Source organism: Scomber scombrus, chromosome 17, assembly GCF_963691925.1.
Source record: "Scomber scombrus chromosome 17, fScoSco1.1, whole genome shotgun sequence".
Lineage (NCBI taxonomy): Eukaryota > Metazoa > Chordata > Actinopteri > Scombriformes > Scombridae > Scomber > Scomber scombrus.
This window is the reverse complement of record NC_084986.1, coordinates 700,658-718,636: the sequence shown is the minus strand read 5'-3', so window position 1 is coordinate 718,636 and position 17,979 is coordinate 700,658. Positions and strand designations below refer to the sequence as shown.

The window sequence follows — 17,979 nt, the reverse complement described above, 5'->3', positions numbered from 1 at the left end:
CAAGCAAAACCAAAGGCTATATTTTCTGTGGCTGCTTGTGTTTGCTAAAGGTGCAGGATATTAAGCTGAAACTGAAGCACATTTGAATTACACAGTCAGCAAATCTAAAGTTCTCAATTCGCTTCTTCCCCTTGCTCTCCCCTCATCTTTTACTCCTGAGTCTGTATTTTGGGTCCAATATCTACAAGCACACATACGCACGCGCGCACGCACACACACACACACACACACATACCACACACAAACACACACACACACACACAAAACACAATAACACACACAAACACACACACAGAAACACACACACACACACAGTAACACACACACACACAATAACACACACACACACACACACAGTAACACACACACACACACACCGCTGAGCGTCGTCATGCTGCCAAACTTTGTGAGTTCTCCTAAACTGTGCTGAGACAGTTTCCTGTCCAACTCCTCGTGCCAACCTGCACACACACACACACACACACACATACACACACACACACACACACACACACACACAAACACACACAGTACAGTCTCGTAAATGAATATTAATAAGATGTGTGTGTTTTTTGACTCAGTAATGTCTGTAATGCTTGCTGTGTTTTGACCTCCGGGGCCACCGTACTGTTACCGTCGGTGTTGGCGGCGTCCCCGTTGGCGGGCGCGGCCGTGCACATCTTCCTGGCGCTGGACAGCCCTCTGCTGTTGAGGAAGACGGGAAGGTGCACGATGTTCCTCATGTAGTCGTGTCCGTTGATGTTGGAGTCTCGCAGCACGCTGTTCAGGTTCTGGTTGATGGCTTTGATGATGATGTGAGGATCGCTGGCGAAGATGGAGATGAACGGACCTTTAGAGAACAGCACGCGCACCTGAAGAGAACCCAGAGAACCCAGAGAGAACACGGGGTTAAAGTTTATAACTACTGTTTTCCTCGAGTCAAGGGAGGGAAGGAGGGAGGGAGGAAGGGAGGAAGGAAGGAAGGAAAGAGGGAAGGAAGGAGGGAAAGGAGGGAGGAAGGGAGGAAGAAGGAAGGAAAGGAGGGATGAAGGAAGGAAGGGAGGAAGAAGGAAGGAAAGGAGGAAGGAAAGGAGGGAGGAAGGAGGGAAGGGAGGGAGGGAGGAAGGAAGGAAGGAAGGGAGGGAGGGGGGAGGGAAGGAAGGAAGGAAGGAAGGAAGGAAGGAAGGAAGAAAGAAGGAAGGGGGGAGGAAGGGAGGGAAGAAGGAAGGAAAGGAGGGATGAAGGAAGGGAGGAAGGAAGGAAGGAAAGGAGGGAGGGAGGAAGGAAGGAAGGGAGGAAGGAAGGGAGGGAGGAAGCAGGGAAGGAAGGAGGAAGGGAGGAATAAGGAAGGAAGGGAGGTAGGAAGAAGGAACGAAAGGAGGGAGGAAGGGAGGGAGGAAGAAGGAAGGAAAGGAGGAAGGAAAGGAAGGAAGGAAGTAGGGGAGGAAAGGAGGAACAGTCAAAACAGACGGGGTTACTTTGACCCGGGAGGCCGACAAGAAGCTTAAACATTATAATAACGTTATATATATAATAATACAGATCATTATAATAACGTTATATATATAATAATACGGATCATTATAATAACGTTATATATATAATAATACGGATCATTATAATAACGTTATATATATATAATAATACGGATCATTATAATAACGTTATATATATATAATAATACGGATCGTCTCACAGTGTCGAGCATCTGCAGAACTTTGTCCTGTTCGCAGGAGTCCAGTCCGTCGATGACGACCGCCAGCCTCGTCTGGTGCTGAGTGAAACCGTCGATGGTCTTCGCCATCCTCGCCATCAGCTCCACCTCATGCTTCAGCACCTGGGAGGTCAGAGGTCACACACAGTCAGAGAGGAACATGACATCATCTATAGCTACAACTAATGATTATTTTATTATTGATTAATCTGATTGGTTCATGTGGAGGTGGGCGTGGTTTAGGCAGAGCGTACAGAAAGCAGAGTTTATACGTTTTCACTCTGAGAGCAACATGAAGAGTTTATATCTGGATAGAAGAGCTGTACCTTAATATTAGACAGCGTAAGAACAGACTATGCATCAGGAGGGGAGCTCCGGTCCTCTGAAATGAGGCCAACCAGGAAGTAACTTAAAACTGCATTCTATCAAAAGGCCACCAGGGGGCGACCGTTTTGGTGTCAAAAGGACTTCCGTCTCTATACAAGTCAATGGAGAATTCACCAACTTCTCACTTGATTTCTAACCTCAGTAAACGTTTTCAAAATGTGTTTATGGTCTCAATCGCTAGTTTAAAGCCTTCTTCAATGCAGTATGATGTTCATTTGGGACATTTTGGCCTCCCTGATTTTATATGTGACGATAAAGCAGGGTATGCATTAGGGCGTGGCTACGTGGTGATTGACAGGTTGATTGGTTCACAGGTTCAGGAGGGCGCCTCATGCTCCTCCTGATGCCCATATAAGTAGAATCCCTGTTTTTATTTTTCCCAGCATGCACCTGAAATTTTCAAGATGGCGCTGCTCAGATCCGATACTATTGGCCTCCGAGCAGCAGTCCACAAACCAATGGGTGACGTCACGGATGTTACGTCCATTTTATATACAGTCTATGGTGGGAACCTTGAGCTGACTAACAGATGATTGACAGCTGATGACTAACAGCTGATGCCAGCGGCCCTCTCACCTTCATGAAGCCCTCACTCTTGAGCTTGTGCATCTTGTTGGCGGCGCTTGTGGAGCCTCTTCCTCTGAGAGTTGAGCACCGAGTCGCTGACCTGCCACCACGTCCTGCAGTTGAGCAGCAGAGCCAGACCGACCACGCTGCCGATGGCGATGAGCACGGCGTTCACCGTGCGGTTGTCTCCGTCCACCTTAAACACGGCGAGCAGACCCAAACCCGTCAGCAGGCAGAGCAGCACGAAGACGAAGAGGACGAAGGACGGAACGCAGCACGTCTTCTTCCACTTCCTCTTTCCTGAGGAGAGAGAGGCGGGTCAGAGGGGAGGGGTTGGTGTGTGTGTGTGTGTGTGTGTGTGTGTGTGTGTGTTTATATGTGTGTGTGTGTGTGTGTGTGTGTGTGTGTGTGCGTGTGTGTGTATGTGTTTATATGTGTGTGTGTGTGCGTGTGTGTGTATGTGTTTATATGTGTGTGTGTGTGCGTGTTACAGTGTATGTGTGCATATGTGTGTGTGTGTGTTACAGTGTGTATATGTGTGTGTGTTACTGTGTGTGTGTGTGTATATGTATGTGTATGTGTGTGTGTATGTGTGTGTATATGTGTATATATGTGTGTATATGTGTGTGTGTATATATGTGTGTATATGTGTGTGTGTATATATGTGTGTATATGTGTGTATATGTGTGTATATATGTGTGTGTATGTGTGTGTGTATATGTGTGTATAGTGTGTATATGTGTGTATATATGTGTGTATATATGTGTGTGTATAGTGTATATATATTTGTGTGTATAGTGTGTATAGTGTGTATGTGTGTGTATATGTGTGTATATATGTGTGTATATGTGTGTATATATGTGTGTGTATAGTGTATATATATTTGTGTGTATAGTGTGTATAGTGTGTATGTGTGTGTATATGTGTGTATATATGTGTGTATATGTGTGTATATATGTGTGTGTATAGTGTATATATATTTGTGTGTATAGTGTGTATAGTGTGTATATGTGTGTGTATGTGTGTGTATGTGTGTGTATAGTGTGTATATGTGTGTGTGTGTGTGTGTATAGTGTGTATATGTGTGTATAGTGTGTATATGTGTGTGTATGTGTGTGTACCCTGCGTCTCCTCCGTCTTGAACACTCTGAACAGTCGCGTAGCGAGGAATCCGAACTCTCTCTCGCAGGCGTCCGACAGCGTCGCGATCATCTCGGCCATCGACGTCTCGCCGCCGACGCTCGACAGCCGGTTATAATCCGTGAACAGGAACCTGCGGAGGGGGGGACAGACGCCATGACATCACAGTGACATCACAGTGACATCACATCCTCTGGAGATGATAGTCATTATGAGCGGGACAGGAAGGCGGCGGCTCTCTGTCTCAGTCTCAGTTCTGGTCCTCTGAAATGAGGCCAACGGGGAAGTAACTTAAAACTGCATTCTATCAAAAGGCCACCAGGGGGCGACCGTTTTGGTGTCAAAAGGACTTCCGTCTCTATACAAGTCAAATTCAAAGTCCTCTCGGGTCAAATTGACCCTGTCTGTTTTGACTGTTCCTCTTTTCCTTTCTCCCTCCTCCCTTCCTTCCTTCCTTCCTTCCTTACTCCTTCTCTCTTTCCTCCCTCCATCCCCGTTTCTTTCCTTCCTTCCTGTCTTCCTCCCTTCCTTCTTTCCTCTGTCCTTCATTCCTTCCTCCCTCCTTCCTCCCTCCGTCCTACCTTCCTTCCTTCTTTCTTGTCCTTCCTTCTATCCTCCCTCCCTTCTATCCTTCCTCCCTTCCTTCCTTCCATCTGTCCTTCCTCCCTCCCTCCCTCCTTCTCTCTTTCTTTCATTCCCTACTTCCTTCCTTCCTTCCTTCCTTCCTCCCTCCTTTCCTTCCTTCCTCCTCCCTTCCTTCTTTGACTCGAGGACAATCGCTAGTTAAAGCCTTCTTCAATGCAGTATGATGTTCATTTGGGACATTTTGGCCTCCCTGATTTTATATGTGACGATAAAGCAGGGTATGCATTAGGGCGTGGCTATGTGGTGATTGACAGGTTGATTGGTTCACAGGTTCAGGAGGGCGCCTCATGCTCCTCCTGATGCCCATATAAGTAGAATCCCTGTTTTTATTTTTCCCAGCATGCACCTGAAATGTTCAAGATGGCGCTGCTCAGATCCGATACTATTGGCCTCCGAGCAGCAGTCCACAAACCAATGGGTGACATCACGGATGTTACGTCCATTTCTTATATACAGTCTATGGTCTCACCTGACAGGAAGTGCTCTGGTGCTCTGCTCCGGCAGCTCCGGCGGGTTGACGAACATCAGCCTCAGCAGCAGCTCCAGGTAGCCGATGTGCCGAGCCAGCCGCGTGCTGAGCAGCCACGCCCACGTCCAGCTCTCACCCTCCCGCCGGCGCCGAAGTACACCAACACTGTCAGCACAGAGAAACTTTATTAACACAGAATCACTTTATTAACCCTTTACATCCTGTTCAGGAGCTCATTTGACCCAGTTTAAGCTGTAAAAACACTTTTATTTCTTTGTTATTAAACTGAAACTTTGCCTGAAGTGACCAGATTATCTATATCAAACAATATCCTTCCTGTCTTATTCTCCTTTCTTCCTTCCTTCCTTCCATCTTTCTTTCCTGTCTTCTTTTGCTTCCTTCCTTCCTTCCTTCCTTCCTTCCTTTTTTCCTCTCTTATTTTCCTTTCTTCCTTCTTTCCTTCCTTCCATCTTTCCTTCCTTCCTTCCTGTCTTATTCTCCTTCCTTCCTTCCATTCGTCTGTACGTCCTTCCTTCCTTCCTTCCTTTTTCCTCCCTGTTTTCCTCTCCTTTCTTCCATCCCTCCTTCTTTCCTCCCTTCCATCCTTCCTTCCTTCCTGTCTTCCTCTCCTTTCTTCCATCTGTCTTTCCTGTCTTGTTTTCCTTTCTTCCTTCCTTCCCTTTTTCCTGTCTTATTTTCCCTCCTTCCCTTTTTCCTTCCTGTCTTCCTCTCCTTTCTTCCATCCTTCCTTCCTTCTTTCATCCTTCTTTCCTTCCTGTCTTATTTTCCTTCCTTCCTTCCTTCCTTCCTTCCTTCATGTCTTATTTTCTTTTCTTCTTTCCTTTCTTCCATCTTGTTAATGATCCCACATCAGATCATATCGGACTGTATGTGACCCTTGAATGAAAATGAGTCCGACCCTCCAGAAGGATCTACAGAGTCTACTTATTATAAAGGTATGAGTGATGATGGGGGGGGGGGGGGGGGGTTATGGTTATGGGGGGGGGGGGGGGGGGGGGGGGGGGGGGGTGTCAGTCTCACCAAAGAAGAGGTAGAGCAGCGCCAGCAGGCTGAGGCTGACGGCCATGGCCAGTTTGGGGTCGACGGTGAATCCGAGGACGACGGCGACGCAGCCGCAGAGAAGAAGAGACAGAAACACAACGAGCCACGAGAACTGGAAGAGAGGCTCAATCTGCTGCCCTGCAAACGTCTCATCTCATCTGAGGAAGAGGAGGGGGGGGGGGGGGGAGGGGGGGTTAGTGTGTGTGCTCAATCTGCTGCCCTGCAAACGTCTTCATCTCATCTGAGGAAGAGGAGGGGGGGGGGGGGGGGGGTTAGTGTGTGTGTGTGCTCAGTCTGCTGCCCTGCAAACGTCTTCATCTCATCTGAGGAAGAGGAGGGGGGGGGGGGGGGGGGTGTTAGTGTGTGTGTATGTGTGTGTGTGTGTGTTAGTGTGTGTATTATGTTAGTGTGTGTGTGTACAGTGTGTGTTACAGTGTGTTACTGTGTGTGTATATATGTTACTGTGTGTGTGTTACTCTGTGTGTGTGTGTGTGTGTATGTTAGTGTGTGTGTTACTGTGTGTGTGTTAGTATGAGTGTGTGTGTGTATTAAAGTGTGTGTGTTAGTATGTGTGTGTGTATTAGTGTGCATTAGAGTGTGTGTTACCCTCTAGCTTCTTCAGCAGGAAGGACTTGTGTGTGGTGTGTGTTACTGTGTGTGTGTGTGTGTGTGTGTGTGTGTGTGTGTGTGTGTGTGTGTGTGTGTGTGTGTGTGTGTGTATCTCAGTGTGTTACCCTCTAGCTTCTTCAGCAGGAAGGACTTGTGTGTGTGTGTGTATTAGTGTGTATTAGAGAGTGTGTATCTCAGTGTGTTACCCTCTAGCTTCTTCAGCAGGAAGGAATTGTGTGTGTGTGTGTGTATTAGTGTGTATTAGAGAGTGTGTATCTCAGTGTGTTACCCTCTAGCTTCTTCAGCAGGAAGGACTTGCCGCTGCCCCACTGAGCGTAGAGACCCACACAGATGGGCGGCTGCATCGTTGGTTCACTGAGGATGTCTGCCAGAGCTGAGCTGTACAGATCATAACCCAACATGTCTCCGTCTGTCTCTGTGGGGGACAGGTGGCCTGGGGGGGGGGGCGGGGGGGTCAGAGAGGGGTCAGAGGGACAGACACTTATATTAATGACCTGAATCTGAATACAAAGGAGGGAAACAATCAGAAACTCAGACTTACGGGCTCCGAATATCTGCGTGAGGATGCTCTTCTGGTGGCTGCAGTCGATGTTGTACGGAGTCTCTCCCGCCTTGTTGGGCCGGTACAGCAGGCGGCCATCTTTAGGGTTTCTGAGGAGGAGCTCGGCCAATCGGCGGCTCCGGCCTCGGATGGCGATGTGGAGCGGAAGTGTCTCCTTTCTGAGAAACACACCAGAGGAAACAATCTATTAACATCTATTACTATTATTCTAGTAACTGTAGTAAAGAACGTGATGATGTAACACTGATTTAATTTGACTCTGATGCTAAAAACAATCATTAAATCATTATTAATATTAATATATAATATAATAAATAATATATAAGTTATATTAACAGATGTTTTTACTGACTTTATCCACAGCCGACACTTTGGCTCCTTTATCGAGCAGCAGCTCAACGACCTCGATGCTCCTCATCTTGGTGGCTTTGATCAGAGGAGTCTCTCCGTCCTGCAACAGGAAACACAACGTCTCAGCTCCTGTGTGTGTGTGTGTGTGTGTGTGTGTGTGTGTGTGTGTGTGTGTGTGTGTGTGTGTGTGTGTGTGTCTCTATGGTAACCAGTCTCACCTTGGTGCAGGTCTCAGTGTCGGGGTTACACTGCAGGATGTCTCTCACCATGGTGGCGTTTCCTTTCTCCACGGCCCAGTACAGAGCCGTTTTATTCTCCTGGAAACACAACAGAGTGAGAACTCCTCACACACACAACATCTCTGATCATCACCTCACACACAACATCTCTGATCATCACACACACAACATCTCTGATCATCACCTCACACACAACATCTCTGATCATCACCTCACACACAACATCTCTGATCATCACCTCACACACAACATCTCTGATCACCTCACACACAACATCTCTGATCATCACACACACACAACATCTCTGATCATCACACACACAACATCTCTGATCATCACACACACAACATCTCTGATCACGACACACACAACATCTCTGATCATCACACACAACATCTCTGATCATCCATCTCACACACACAACGTCTCTGATCATCACCTCACACACAACATCTCTGATCATCACCTCACACACACAACATCTCTGATCATCACCTCACACAACATCTCTGATCATCACACACACAACACTCTGATCATCACACACACACACAACATCTCTGATCATCACACACACACAACATCTCTGATCATCACACACACACACAACGTCTCTGATCATCACACACACAACATCTCTGATCATCACACACACAACATCTCTGATCATCACACACACAACATCTCTGATCATCACACACACAACATCTCTGATCATCACACACACAACATCTCTGATCATCATCACACACACAACATCTCTGATCATCACACACACAACATCTCTGATCATCACCTCACACACAACATCTCTGATCATCACACACACACAACATCTCTGATCATCACACACACACACACATCTCTGATCATCACACACACAACATCTCTGATCATCACCTCACACACAACATCTCTGATCATCACACACACACATCTCTGATCATCACCTCACACACACAACATCTCTGATCATCACACACACACATCTCTGATCATCACCTCACACACACAACATCTCTGATCATCACACACACAACATCTCTGATCATCACACACACAACATCTCTGATCATCACACACACACATCTCTGATCATCACACACACAACATCTCTGATCATCACCTCACACACAACATCTTGATCATCACACACACAACATCTCTGATCATCACCTCACACACAACATCTCTGATCATCACACACACACAACATCTCTGATCATCACACACACACAACATCTCTGATCATCACCACACACACAACATCTCTGATCAGTGTATCTAAGGTGTGTAACAGCAGGTGTGTATTTGTAGGTGTGTATCTGCAGGTGTGTATCTGTAGGTGTGTATCTGCAGGTGTGTATCTGCAGGTGTGTATTTGTAGGTGTGTATCTGTAGGTGTGTAACAGCAGGTGTGTATCTGTAGGTGTGTATCTGTAGGTGTGTATCTGCAGGTGTGTATCTGCAGGTGTGTATTTGTAGGTGTGTATCTGCAGGTGTGTATCTACAGGTGTGTATCTGTAGGTGTGTATCTGTAGGTGTGTATCTACAGGTGTGTATCTGCAGGTGTGTATCTGTAGGTGTGTATCTGCAGGTGTGTATCTGTAGGTGTGTATCTGTAGGTGTGTATCTGTAGGTGTGTAACAGCAGGTGTGTATCTACAGGTGTGTATCTGCAGGTGTGTATCTGCAGGTGTGTATCTGTAGGTGTGTAACAGCAGGTGTGTATCTACAGGTGTGTATCTACAGGTGTGTATCTGCAGGTGTGTATCTACAGGTGTGTATCAGCAGGTGTGTATCTACAGGTGTGTATCTGTAGGTGTGTATCTGGAGGTGTGTATCAGCAGGTGTGTATCTGCAGGTGTGTATCTACAGGTGTGTATCTGCAGGTGTGTATCTGCAGGTGTGTATCTGCAGGTGTGTATCTGCAGGTGTGTATCTGCAGGTGTGTATCTACAGGTGTGTATCTACAGGTGTGTATCTACAGGGTGTGTATCAGCAGGTGTGTATCTGCAGGTGTGTATCTACAGGTGTGTATCTGCAGGTGTGTATCTACAGGTGTGTATCAGCAGGTGTGTATCTACAGGTGTGTATCTGCAGGTGTGTATGAGCAGGTGTGTATGAGCAGGTGTGTAACAGCAGGTGTGTATCTACAGGTAGAGTCTCACCTGTCCCTCTGATGTCGATGTCGGCGTATTTATGCAGCAGAGCTCTGACGATCTCCACGTGACCCCCCCTCACTGCCCCGATCAGCACAGTGTCTCCACTCTGTAACACACACACACACACACACACACACACACACACAGTATAACAGGTGTATTCTCCCTTCTATATAACCCTGTGACTGTGTACTCGTATTGAACTCGTCTCACCCTGTCGGGATGTTGACGTACGTCCCGGCGTCCAGCAGGTCCTGGACTATCTCCGTGTAACCTTCCTTCGCAGCGATCATCAGCGCCGTGTTCCCGTCCTTATCGGTCATGTTGACGTTCGGGTTCCTCTTCAGCAGCTCCTTCACCACGTCTGTGTATCCGCCTTTCACCGCCACGATCAGAGCCGTCATCGAGTTCTGAGGAGCAAACACATCACCAGTTATACATAAACATTAAATATCATCATTTATCTATGTGGGAGGATGCTTTTATTTATTAGTTTCTATCTTGTTTCAGATTACATGATGATGATGATGATGAAGGCTGTGTTTTAAGGTCAGTAACAAACCTATAACTCATCCTGCAACGTTTCATGTTAGAACTACAGATGTGACCTCCCCTTGTGGGAAAGAGTTATAGATTATATGAGTAAATCATTAAATTGTGAACTTCCCAGGTCACCAAGACTATGTCTCCTTGGAGACAGAACTATGGTACCCCTGTTGAACAAATACAGTTTTAGAATATTAAAAACTGGTCTAATAACATGTGCACGGACTATTCTGAGGTGTTGGAAGGAACCCCGAGCTCCCACATTGAATATGTGGAAAACACAGATGTTTGGACTGAGGCGTGCGAGAAGATGTTGGCTAGATTAAACTGTGAAAATGATATGAATAAAAGAAAAATGGGATAGTTTTGGTAGACAGATTCTACTCACCTGCCTGTCTTATTTATAGTTAATTTATTTTCAGATTTTGCATTTATTTTTTATTTTTTATGACCTCCATTCTGTCTGTTGTAATAATGAAAATATAATACAAGAATATAAAAAAGAACTACAGATGTGAAGTTTTTTTGACAAAGTAAAAGAAGTAGAAAGTTTTTTGTAAAATCAGCAGAGTGAGAGCTCTGTTTTTAACTTTTCTCCCTTAAGATTTAAAACGCGCTGTATAAAATAAAGCCACATATTTCACATTAAAGATTAGATATAGATTAGATTATTTTATTTCAAATGTGTAAAAGAAGAAAAAACAAAACAACATATAAAAAAAGAAAGCACAATGATGCAATGCACTGTCAAACACATCCGAAAGGAAGAAGTCAAAACTTATTGAATCCCTGCTTCTTAAATCAATGCTGCTAGTTTAATTACTAATTCATAACATCATACAATATCTTACTAATATATATTATATGTAATGTCAATATATACATTTATATTTACTGTTATCAATATATAAATCATTGCTACATTTTTCCATCAAAAGTAGCTTTAAACATATATAAAGACAACAAACTGCAGAACTATAGAAGATATTACAGTAACTATTAATAATAATATTAATAATAATAATAATGATGATAATAATATTAATAATAATATTAATAATAATAATAATAATAAAAATAATAATGATAATAATAATGTACATACTGCCCCCTCCTGGTCGACGTCGGCTCCGTTCTCCAGCAGATGCATCACACAGTCAAAGTGTCCTTTCCTGGCCGCCCAGATCAGAGGAGTGGTCCCATACTGTCACACAGACAGGACACACACACACACACACACAGACAGACACACACACACACACACACACACACACACACACACGCACACACACACACACACACACAGAAACACACACACACACACACACACAGACAGACATACACACACACACACACACACAGACACACACACACAGACATAGACACACACACACGCACACACAGACACACACACACACACACACAGACACACACACACACACACACACACACACACACACACAGAGGAATCATGAATTACTGTTTCACTTGATTTTTTTTACATTGAAGCTTCTAAAATATGAATTATAAAACTCTTTTATTCATATTTCCTGTTTTCTCCACCTTCAGGCTGATCAGTGTTACATGTGTTCAGAGTGTTTCCGTCTCCTCTGTGACTGAACTGTCAGACTGAGGTAGAGAACGAGATCTTCACCTTATCAGAACAGTTGACTTTGGCTCCGTTCTCCAGCAGCAGCTTAACGATGTCAGCGGTGTCCTCGTCCTGCCGCCCAGATGATGGGATACACACTGTACTGCTGCATGGGGGGAGGGTGGGGGGGGAGGGGGGGGGGAGGGGGGGGGGGGGAGGGGGAGAGGGAGAGGGGGAGAGGGAGAGGGAGAGGGGGAGGGGGGGGAGAGAGGGGGGGGGAGGGGGGGAGAGAGGGGGGGGGAGGAGGGGGGGGAGAGAGGTGGAGGGAGGGAGAGAGGAGAGGGAGAGGGGGGGGAGAGAGAGGGAGAGGGGGGGAGGGAGAGGGGGGGAGGGAGAGGGAGAGGGAGAGGGAGGGGGAGGAGGGGGGGAGAGAGGGAGAGGGAGGGAGAGAGAGAGAGGGAGAGGGGGGGGGAGAGAGAGGGAGAGGGGGGGAGGGAGAGGGGGGGAGGGAGAGGGAGAGAGAGAGGGAGGGGGAGGGAGGGGGGGAGAGAGGTGGAGGGAGGGAGAGAGAGAGGGAGAGGGGGGGGGAGAGAGAGGGAGAGGGGGGGAGGGAGAGGGGGGGAGGGAGAGGGAGAGAGAGAGAGAGAGGGAGGGGGAGGGAGGGGACATATATATCTTTATTATCTGTGTGTGTATATATATGTGTGTATATGTGTGTATATGTGGTTACCTGTCCTGTAGTGTTGGTGTGTGTATATATATGTGTGTATATGTGTGTATATGTGTTACCTGTCCTGTAGTGTTGGTGTGTGTATATATATGTGTGTATATGTGTGTGTGTGTGTGTGTGTGTTACCTGTCCTGTAGTGTTGGGTGTGTGTGTATATATATGTGTGTATATGTGTGTGTGTGTGTGTGTTACCTGTCCTGTAGTGTTGGTGTGTGTATATATATGTGTGTATATGTGTGTTTACCTGTCCTGTAGTGTTGGTGTGTGTATATATATGTGTGTATATGTGTGTGTGTGTGTTACCTGTCCTGTAGTGTTGGTGTGTGTTATATATATGTGTGTATATGTGTGTGTGTGTGTTACCTGTCCTGTAGTGTTGGTGTGTGTATATATATGTGTGTATATGTGTGTGTGTGTGTATATATGTGTGTATATGTGTGTGTGTGTGTTACCTGTCCTGTAGTGTTGGTGTGTGTGTATATATATGTGTGTATATGTGTGTGTGTGTGTTACCTGTCCTGTAGTGTTGGTGTGTGTATATATATGTGTGTATATGTGTGTATATGTGTGTTACCTGTCCTGTAGTGTTGGTGTGTGTATATATATGTGTGTATATGTGTGTGTGTGTGTGTGTGTGTGTGTGTGTGTGTGTGTGTTACCTGTCCTGTAGTGTTGGTGTGTGTATATATATGTGTGTATATGTGTGTTACCTGTCCTGTAGTGTTGGTGTGTGTATATATATGTGTGTATATGTGTGTGTGTGTGTGTGTTACCTGTCCTGTAGTGTTGGTGTGTGTATATATATGTGTGTATATGTGTGTGTGTGTGTTACCTGTCCTGTAGTGTTGGTGTGTGTATATGTGTGTGTGTGTGTGTTACCTGTCCTGTAGTGTTGGTGTGTGTATATATATGTGTGTATATGTGTGTGTGTGTGTTACCTGTCCTGTAGTGTTGGTGTGTGTGTATATGTGTGTATATGTGTGTGTGTGTGTTACCTGTCCTGTAGTGTTGGTGTGTGTATATATATGTGTGTATATGTGTGTATATGTGTGTGTGTGTGTTACCTGTCCTGTAGTGTTGGTGTGTGTATATATGTGTGTATATGTGTGTGTGTGTGTTACCTGTCCTGTAGTGTTGGTGTGTGTATATATATGTGTGTATATGTGTGTGTGTGTTACCTGTCCTGTAGTGTTGGTATGTGTATATATGTGTGTGTATATGTGTGTATATGTGTTACCTGTCCTGTAGTGTTGGTGTGTGTGTATATGTGTGTATATGTGTGTGTGTGTGTTACCTGTCCTGTAGTGTTGGTGTGTGTATATATAAGTGTGTATATGTGTGTATATGTGTGTGTGTGTGTTACCTGTCCTGTAGTGTTGGTGTGTGTATATATATGTGTGTATATGTGTGTATATGTGTTACCTGTCCTGTAGTGTTGGTGTGTGTATATATATGTGTGTATATGTGTGTATATGTGTGTATATGTGTGTGTGTGTGTTACCTGTCCTGTAGTGTTGGTATTAGCTCCGTGTTCCAGCAGCAGAGTTGTAACGTCTACTCGACCTTTATAAGCGGCCCACATCAGAGCCGTCCAGCCGCCCTGAAACACAAACACACATTCATAAATAATACTTCTATATAATATTAATATAACTGTGAATTTAAATTAAAGCAGGAAAAAGTAAATAAATAATTAGTTTATTAATATTTTGGAAAATTTGATCATAATTTAATGTTGAAAATAGAAAATGAAACAAGAAACTATTTAATAGATTATTATTCTAATCTGTTAAAAAGTCTTTTATTTAGTACAAAGTGATGATAGGTGAGTAGTGAACAGTAACAGGGAGGAGTAGATGCAGCAGGAGGAGGAGGAGATGCAGGAGGAGGAGGAGGAGAGGGAGGAGGAGGAGGAGATGGAGGAGGATGAGGAGATGCAGGAGGAGGAGGAGGAGAGGGAGGAGGAGAGTCAGGAGGAGGAAGGGGAGATACAGCAGGAGAGGAAGGAGGAGGAGGAGGAGATGCAGGAGGAGGAGATGCAGGAGGAGGAGGAGGAGATGGAGGAGGAGGAGGAGATGGAGGAGGAGGAGGAGATGCAGGAGGAGGAGATGCAGGAGGAGGAGGAGGAAATGGAGGAGGAGGAGGAGATGGAGGAGGAGGAGGAGATGGAGGAGGATGAGGAGATGCAGGAGGAGGAGGAGGAGAGGGAGGAGGAGAGTCAGGAGGAGGAAGGGGAGATACAGCAGGAGAGGAAGGAGGAGGAGGAGGAGATGCAGGAGGAGGAGATGCAGGAGGAGGAGGAGGAGATGGAGGAGGAGGAGGAGATGGAGGAGGAGGAGGAGATGCAGGAGGAGGAGATGCAGGAGGAGGAGGAGGAAATGGAGGAGGAGGAGGAGATGGAGGAGGAGGAGGAGATGCAGGAGGAGGAGGAGGAGAGGGAGGAGGAGGAGAGTCAGGAGGAGGAAGGGGAGATACAGCAGGAGAGGAAGGAGGAGGAGGAGCAGGAGGAGGAGCAGAAGGAGGAGCAGCAGGAGGATGAGGAGGCAGCAGGAGGAGGAGGAGGAGCAGAAGGAGGAACAGCAGGAGGATGAGGAGCAGCAGGAGGAGGATGTGCAGCAGGAGGATGAGGAGCAGCAGGAGGAGGATGAGGAGCAGCAGCAGGAGGAGGAGGAGCAGCCTCTCACCATGTCTCTGTGCTCGATGTAAGCGCTGTTCTCCAGCAGCTCCTTCACTACGTCCACATGACCTTCTTTAGCTGCACAGATCAGAGCAGACCAGCAGTCCTGAAACACACACACACACACACACACACCACACACACACACACACACACACACACACAGAGAGAGAGAGACGCTGTTACCATGGAAACAGCTGCACCATCCTGTTTCCTAGCAACTGAGCTAGTCAGGTGAAGGTCAGAGAAGAGCTTTTATTGTTTCATTGAAGAGGCGCAGGAGTGTGTGTGTGTGTGTGTGTGTGTGTGTGTGTGTGTGTGTGTGTGTGTGTGTGTGTGTGTGTGTGTGTGTGTGTGTGTGTGTGTGTGTGTGTGTGTGTGTGTGTGTGTGTGTGTGTGTGTTTCATTCACCACGTCGTCCAGGTTGACGTCGGCTCCTCTCCTGATGAGTTCCTGTATGATCTCCAGACTTCCCTGTTCAGCCGCCAGCATCAGAGGAGTCTGACCGTTCTGTCAACAAACAAACAAACAAACAAATAAACAGATTTTAACATGAAATAAAACATAAATAATAACACTGTGAACACACTGAAGAGGGGGAGGGGGCGTTTACCTTTAACTCTCGTCACTCTGTGCTGCAGTAATAATCTACTGCTGAAATATGTGATGTTATACTACTAAACCTGATTCTTTTAGAGTCTGTGTGTGTGTGTGTGTGTGTGTGTGTGCGTGTGTGTGTGTATGTGTGTGTGTGTGTGTGTGCTTGTGTGTGCGTGTGTGTGTGTCAGTGTGTGTCTGTATGTGTGTGTGTGTGTCTGTGTGTGTGTACCTGTGTGTGTGTGTGTGTGTGTGTCTCTGTGTCTGTGTGTGTGTGTGCGTGTCTGTGTGTGTGTGTGTCTGTGTGTGTGTGTGTGTGTATGTATGTGTGTGTATGTCTGTGTCTGTGTGTGTGTGTGTGTGTGTGTGTATGTGTGTGTGTGTGTGTGTGTGTGTGTGTGTGTGTGTGTGTATGTGTGTGTGTGTGTGTGTGTGTGGTAGTCGTACAGTGTGAGGAGCAGAAACAGTCACATTAAGTTTATGTTCTGTGTGTTTCAGGCAGGAATACGTACTTAAACTATCCTCAGCTTTTTATTGGCTGCTCTTCACCACAGACAGCAGGTTGCCATGGTGATTACACGGCAACTCACTGCAGGCTTTTCTCTGCTCTTCAGTGTGTTTAACGACTATTTCCTCTTTAATTATAATCCTGATTCTCTCTCTGAGCTGAGTGAAATGTTCTTATATGTTCAAACCATCCATACAGTAACCCTGCCGTGTTTTCTCTCTGACAGTAACGTGATGTTTACGTACGTCGCTGCGGCCGTCCACTTCCTTGAATCGGTCCAGATGAGCTTTGAGAGCCGGCAGGTTCTCCTCCTCCACGTAGCTGAACAGGTTCTGGATGGCCAGAGTGGTCATCTTAATGGAGGTGGTGGTGTCCATGTCTGCTGCTGCTGCTACGCCCCCTGCTGGACACACACAGTCAGGTCAGTCTGTAACAAGCGGGGAGCTCCGGTCCTCTGAAATGAGGCCAACCAGGAAGTAACTTAAAACTGCATTCTATCAAAAGGCCACCAGGGGGCGACCGTTTTGGTGTCAAAAGGACTTCCGTCTCTATACAAGTCAATGGAGAATTCACCAACTTCTCACTTGATTTCTAACCTCAGTAAACGTTTTCAAAATGTGTTTATGGTCTCAATCGCTAGTTTAAAGCCTTCTTCAATGCAGTATGATGTTCATTTGGGACATTTTGGCCTCCCTGATTTTATATGTGACGATAAAGCAGGGTATGCATTAGGGCGTGGCTACGTCCTGATTGACAGGTTGATTGGTTCACAGGTTCAGGAGGGCGCCTCATGCTCCTCCTGATGCCCATATAAGTAGAATCCATGTTTTTATTTTTCCCAGCATGCACCTGAAATTTTCAAGATGGCGCTGCTCAGATCCGATACTATTGGCCTCCGAGCAGCAGTCCACAAACCAATGGGTGACGACACGTGGTCTGTTCTATGGTCTGTAACAACCTGCAGTTTATTTCATCCATCACAGAATAAATCAGCAGCTCTCAGATAACAGAGCAGACTGACTGAAGCGTGTTTACAGCTGATAAGCAGAGAGTCACTGCAGAGCTCTGACAGATCAGTGATGATGTGAAACCGACTTCCTTCAAAGACTCACAGCAGCTGTTTCTTGCTGATAGACTCAGCGTTAAATGGCAAATATTTTAATATCTGAGTCATCTTTAGTCTTTATAGTCTTTGTAGTGTTTTTTTGCTGTTTGCAGCTTCTGAGTGAAACTGAGCTCATTTCTATCATGTTTGAATTAATAAAGATAAATTAATAAGCAGATTAATGTCGTTAAATATAAAATAAAATCATCTTTATTCTCTCGTCCTGGAAAGAGTCGACATGTTTATCTGGTTTATTTTCAGGTGATTTTTTAATAACATTCATCAGTCAGAGGCT

The 17,979-nt window shown here is 45.9% G+C and overlaps 1 protein-coding gene across 1 annotated transcript in view; it reads right to left on the bottom strand.

Moving 5' to 3' along the window:
- Positions 1 to 16,956, bottom strand: part of kidins220b (kinase D-interacting substrate 220b) — a 33,006-nt gene extending 16,050 nt beyond the window's left edge. The window contains 19 exon segments of the mRNA XM_062436802.1: positions 3,790 to 3,941; positions 4,923 to 5,070; positions 5,073 to 5,087; positions 5,964 to 6,137; positions 6,883 to 7,047; positions 7,156 to 7,321; positions 7,323 to 7,334; positions 7,529 to 7,627; positions 7,746 to 7,841; positions 9,034 to 9,035; positions 9,937 to 10,034; positions 10,144 to 10,340; positions 11,582 to 11,680; positions 12,131 to 12,187; positions 12,189 to 12,233; positions 14,299 to 14,397; positions 15,482 to 15,580; positions 15,886 to 15,984; positions 16,825 to 16,956. Coding sequence (XP_062292786.1) covers positions 3,790 to 3,941; positions 4,923 to 5,070; positions 5,073 to 5,087; positions 5,964 to 6,137; positions 6,883 to 7,047; positions 7,156 to 7,321; positions 7,323 to 7,334; positions 7,529 to 7,627; positions 7,746 to 7,841; positions 9,034 to 9,035; positions 9,937 to 10,034; positions 10,144 to 10,340; positions 11,582 to 11,680; positions 12,131 to 12,187; positions 12,189 to 12,233; positions 14,299 to 14,397; positions 15,482 to 15,580; positions 15,886 to 15,984; positions 16,825 to 16,956 — 1,954 coding nt within the window.
- Between the last annotated feature and the right edge of the window lie 1,023 nt (positions 16,957 to 17,979).